Below are 5,448 nucleotides of genomic sequence, written 5' to 3'. Positions count from 1 at the left end.
CGTGTGACACGTAGCATCGGCCGCACCGAGGATAACAATACAGACCCACAATACTACTTTGCCCTCTGCCTGCCTTATTCTTCTTTACTTTCTCTCTTAACCTCCTCTTTTAATTTCATTTTCATTTAGTTTAAAGCATGTACAGGTTATTTTAACGTGTACAGTATATTTTTAGATACATTTTTTATAAGTAAGAAAGTACTTGTCTAGGGGTACTGATACGCGATAAAGATGTTGCTACATCCCATCGGCTGTAGCTTATCGGTACGCGATGGAATGACGAGGGAATAAACGAGAATATCAGACAAATGTAAAATTGTAGACAATTGTGAGAAGTGTGATTATCTATAAGAAAGTGTAGATACGCGAGAGTACACGTTTGTACGTATGTGTGTGAGCGTGTGTAATAGAGAGAGAGAGAGAGAGAGAGAGAGAGAGAGAGAGAGAGAGATAACAAGAGAGAAATAAGGAGCAAGGTCGAATCAATTATAGCAACGTCAAAAGACTCATATTTTTCACTCTAATCATTAAAAGCATGAGCACCCGAGCAACTTTTAACAGACTTGTGATGTCATTATAATCATTAAATTTCACTATCATTATCATTTACGGCGTATCAGATACGTATGCGGAAAATCTAATTTTCATGGTATAAACAATATTTCAGATTAAGGACACAGTATTCGTGCGGTTCTCAAAGTTGCTTTCTTATATACGAATGCAATGAGGAAGGCGAACGAAAATGCACATGAAATAACGAGCTACGCACATGCGTATCGGTTAATTGACGCTTTGTGCTTTCAAGTTAGCTTCACCGAACCTGTAATAACGTCTAATCCGTTGTTGAGCGGCAATTTTGTAGTAGGTCTTGACTCCGTCTCTCCATGGCTGGTCCACTAATTAATTACCTTACCACCACCATTGTAATCTAACCTAATATTTCGATATAATTTTTATTTTCCAAACCGAACTGTGATACACTATTAATGACTAATCGTTATTAAAGGTTGATACAGTAGAACGATTTTACATTACGCACATAAATAAATAAATATATGCGTATATAAATCTATATACATTTATATAAAGTGTCTGTATATATATATATATATATATATATATATATATATGGATGCATAATTGGTACTAACGCATCTAATTAAATGGTATGTCAGAAAAAAGGAAATTGTTCTACTGTAACCAATGATAGTATGTGTATGTAATTAGACGTTCTAGAATTATAAGAAGGTGCAGAAAAAAGGAGTCGCAAATAGAAACGATAAGAACAGGTTTTAGAAATGAAACGTTACGAAAGTTTATCATCGTTGTCATAAACGTCATCAGCATTGTTCATTTATTTTTACAATTAATGTTTTATAATTAATAGTAACTATATTTTCTATTAACGTTACGCATGACGGTACTCCGTCGCGACAAATCGCCATCACGGTTACTATTGAATATAACATTTTTTTTATCGTTTGCCGCTAGTTATTGCGAATGCGGCATGCTTCGTTAGGATCATCGAGCATTTGCAAGATTGCGAACTCACTTCTTTATAGAGTTCACTTTATTATTTTTCATCGCCGCCATATAACGCACACTTTACGAGTGGAAATCGATGATGCAGCGATGAAGAAATTATGTACATGTATATTGTTATAAATATGTTTTGTCGATAGCAAAGAAATGAAATATTGAGATATGTAAAATAATAAAGAGTATATTGTGTAGTACTCGAGCATTTATTAATTTTACAAATCCTGTATATCGCACACGTGAAACATTATTCTACTTTACAACTACTAAATATATTGTCCATAGTAAAAAAAAAAAAAAAAAAAAAATTTAATCAAGTACAGATAATGAATTTACTTTGACTGTACAATTATCAACTTCATTTGAATAATAACAACTTTTGCCAAATTATTAATAATTCCATTCGATACTATATTCATGATCTGTTAAATAACTAATGCATCAATTACCAAAAACATAAAGAAAAACAGAAATTGTATAGCCAAGAGATTTTATTACTACAAAATTATATGTCTCAAAATGAATTTCGTAAGGATCGTAAAAATTTGTAAAAATGTTAATTAAAAGTATAAATGAAAATTTTATTTATAAATGTTTATAATATTATATCCTATATAAAATTCACGTTTAAAAAGCAACTTTTAAATTGTCAAAATATTCAATCTTTATGACAATAATTTATTTTCAGTTATTAAAAGCATTCCTGATATATTTTTAATGGTGTTCAGTGATTATTTTAAATTATGATAATAGTAATGTATAAAAAATAATTTCGATATATCGTGATGACAAAAATAAGTATATTTTATTAATTAATGTAATATGAATTTATGATATAAATACATTTACTAAATCTTATAACATTCAGAAGTCAATGTAATTCAGAAAATGAAATTTCGTATTAGAAAATATACATTACAACGTTTATATAAAAGAGAAACAAAATCATAAGAGAAAAAAATCATAAGCATAATATATAAAATTATGAGGATCGATATAGTATACAAACGTTATTTAATTACATAATTGTTTTTATCTGAGCAATACAAAAAAAAAAAATACAATTAATGTATTAAGAAATTAGAATTGAAAATTTAGTAATGAATAAAATACATAATTTACTTAATAAAGAATATTCTACTATATTTTTAATTATAAAAAAGAATATTAATAACTTTCTCTTAAGTTAAGCTTAGATGTGGCGAAAAATTGAGGAGAAGGAGAAAAACATGTATTGATCAATTACTTTCTTATTATTTGTGCCGTATATATATATATATATATATATATATATACGGATTAATAATTAAGTTTTGATATAAGAATATCTTCTGAATAAAGGTAAATCGAGATTTTACTCGAACGACGAAGTGATTTAGAGAATTTTGTTTACAAGATAATGAATTGCATATATTACGAGTTGAAACCGATACTTTACTACTAAATGTAAATTATAATATTGTCATGGATGATTAGCTGATATACATATATATATATATATATATATATATATTTAGACATTTTTTTTCTTCGAAACTATGTAAATAAATATGTAGGATTTCCAATATGTTGAATGCCCAGAATACTGTTTAGATTTCTCATTAGCGTTACCACGGAATTAGTTAATAATTTATTTAATAATTGCTTCTTTACCCCAAGTCGATATTCTTAATGCGAACTGATTTTATTGAAATAGAATTGTAATAATTTTTGATAGTTTATCCATATACTATTTATACGCAATTATTTCTAATCGAAACAAAAATTTCATAAATGCATCGATTATTTTTTACATTATGAAATGAAGCATTCGATTTTGAATTTGAAAAATATGAAGTAACTAAAGCTTAACAGATAACGCGTATCCTAATAAAAAGTAATAATAATAATTTTTTATTAGATAAGGAATAATAATAATAATAATAATAATAAATTGATTAAAGGAGGTATTTCGGGACTGGTTATAGAAGTATTTGGTCTTTAATGGTTTCAGTGCGTGCAAAAATAGAAAAATCGTAGCATTATCCATTTAATATTTTTCATTATAATAGAATGCTCGTTATAAGAAGTGAAATTAATAAGAATGGATCTAAGAATGTAAATAGCTCGTGGCAGTAACAATAATAAAATGCTCATTAATAGACGATTATAGATATTTTATAATAAATTTACTTCTCAATCAATAACGTTAATAGTTTAATCCAAGTAGCGCGGTGGACAATCAACTGCATATACAAAATTTTTCAACGTTTGGGAATGGAAATTTATAGAGCCCCATAATCGTCAGATACATTGCTCTTTCCAAAGTTCATTAGGACATTAGGTTGTTTCGAGTTCGATCGTTGCCGTCCGGACAAAAACCTGCCGAGCAACACTAAATTACATCGATAATACAGCTTCTATACATTTATCGTCTATCAATAGTACGTTTCCCATCACTGTAGTCTTCCTTTTGCCTCGAAATTGACGTAATCACAGCTTCGCTCAAGCGCTTAATCGAAATAATCGGCGAATGTTAGCACTTGATAAAACGGCCTTGCGAAGTTCGGCGCTCGTGGGTATGTACAGGTAAGGAGAGGAAACGAGCCGCAAAAGGCTCGCGCTTTCCGGATAATGTTCAGGGGGGAAGAGGCGGGACGCGGGTGTTGCGAATGAGGGAACCTCAGGTCACTTCCCAGACGGTCGACCCGTCGGCGGGTTTGTTGTTGAGATTGTGGCGCTGATGGCGGGGCGGCGGTACCTCGACGTGAGCATCCAGGCCGTCACTCAGCTTGCTGAAACGTCGGGCCCAGCTGGCCCGTGGCCCCGTAGCTCGACATCCACCGATACCGGCCTCGCGCAACACCGAGAGCACCTCGTCCTCCTCCTCGCGGCCACCCACTCCCTTCTCGTACTTTGCCTCCTGGGCAAGGAGACGCTCGCGTTGCAGCTGCGTAGCTACCGAGCGTGGCGTCTCTGGTATCACATAGCTCATTATACCCGTGAGCGCGAACACCTGCAGCACAACACAATTTTCGTTAAGCTAGCCAAGGTCGGGAGATGCAAAGCCGATAATGACGAATCGAATATAATTATATACTGACGACGTGCTCGAAGACAACGACGAAAGCAAGTCTGGCGGCGAAGACGTGCCAGTACTGGGGACTGAGTCCATAAGGGTCGTCCTTGTGATCGGGCCCGTTCCTATAGCCACGATATTGACACGTTGGCGGGGCCTTGTACTGCTCCTCCTCGTTGCGCATATCCGCCGTGTAGTGTGACGTGTTGAACTCGGAGAGGGAACTGTCGATGTAGCCCACCAGGTCGTCCGTTGGCGAATATACGAATGCGTATACACTGCGAGGTATGAAGTCCGAGGTGTAGGCGATGACAAATGCCTGAAAATGAAATTTTACAACTCATTGTAACGATGATTTTTTGGCGAAAGAGAGGAAAATTGCGAGCATGCAGAGTACTATTGTTGGGATTGGCAGTGTGCTGCACACATGAAGACAACGGTAGATAAAGTTGACACTTTATTGTGATTATTGGAGTCTTGTTTGTGATTGTCCTACAAATACGCGCAATTACATTAATAAAATATGTGATGCTTCATTATAATAATCAACAAAAACTCCAAATTAACCATCGTTTATTCGAATTAGTCCTTTAATCTATATAGTATATTATATAAATAGAATGAAAAGATAAAGGAAGAAAGAAAGAAAGAAAGAAAGAAAGAAAGGAACGTTGATTTCGGCCACAACAAGTACTCCGAAGCAGGAAATAACGCCATTTACATCGCAGCGGAAAAAATATCTTACGGTTACATGACCGAGGGACAATAACTTCCGCGTACTTACTTTCGACCCTTCATGTATCACGCGATGCTTTATTTTAACACGCGATTCAAATATGTGAGAAAGAGTG

At 33.7% G+C, this 5,448-nt stretch overlaps 1 protein-coding gene across 1 annotated transcript in view; it reads right to left on the bottom strand.

Annotated features, from left to right (window-relative positions):
- Nucleotides 1-3,708: 3,708 nt before the first annotated feature.
- The window catches only part of LOC105360438 (anoctamin-4), a 25,206-nt gene continuing 23,466 nt past the window's right edge, over nt 3,709-5,448 (bottom strand). The window contains exons 12-13 of the mRNA XM_011497333.1: nt 4,623-4,916; nt 3,709-4,534 (exon numbers count right to left, since the gene is read on the bottom strand). Of these exons, the coding sequence (XP_011495635.1) occupies nt 4,202-4,534; nt 4,623-4,916 (627 nt within the window). The 3' untranslated portion in view covers nt 3,709-4,201. The remainder of the gene's footprint in view (nt 4,535-4,622; nt 4,917-5,448) is intronic.

Source organism: Ceratosolen solmsi, unplaced genomic scaffold (genome assembly GCF_000503995.2).
Source record: "Ceratosolen solmsi marchali unplaced genomic scaffold, CerSol_1.0 scaffold13, whole genome shotgun sequence".
Classification (NCBI taxonomy): domain Eukaryota; kingdom Metazoa; phylum Arthropoda; class Insecta; order Hymenoptera; family Agaonidae; genus Ceratosolen; species Ceratosolen solmsi.
The sequence above is the reverse complement of the archived record's forward strand: the minus strand, read 5'-3'. Positions and strand labels throughout refer to the sequence as shown.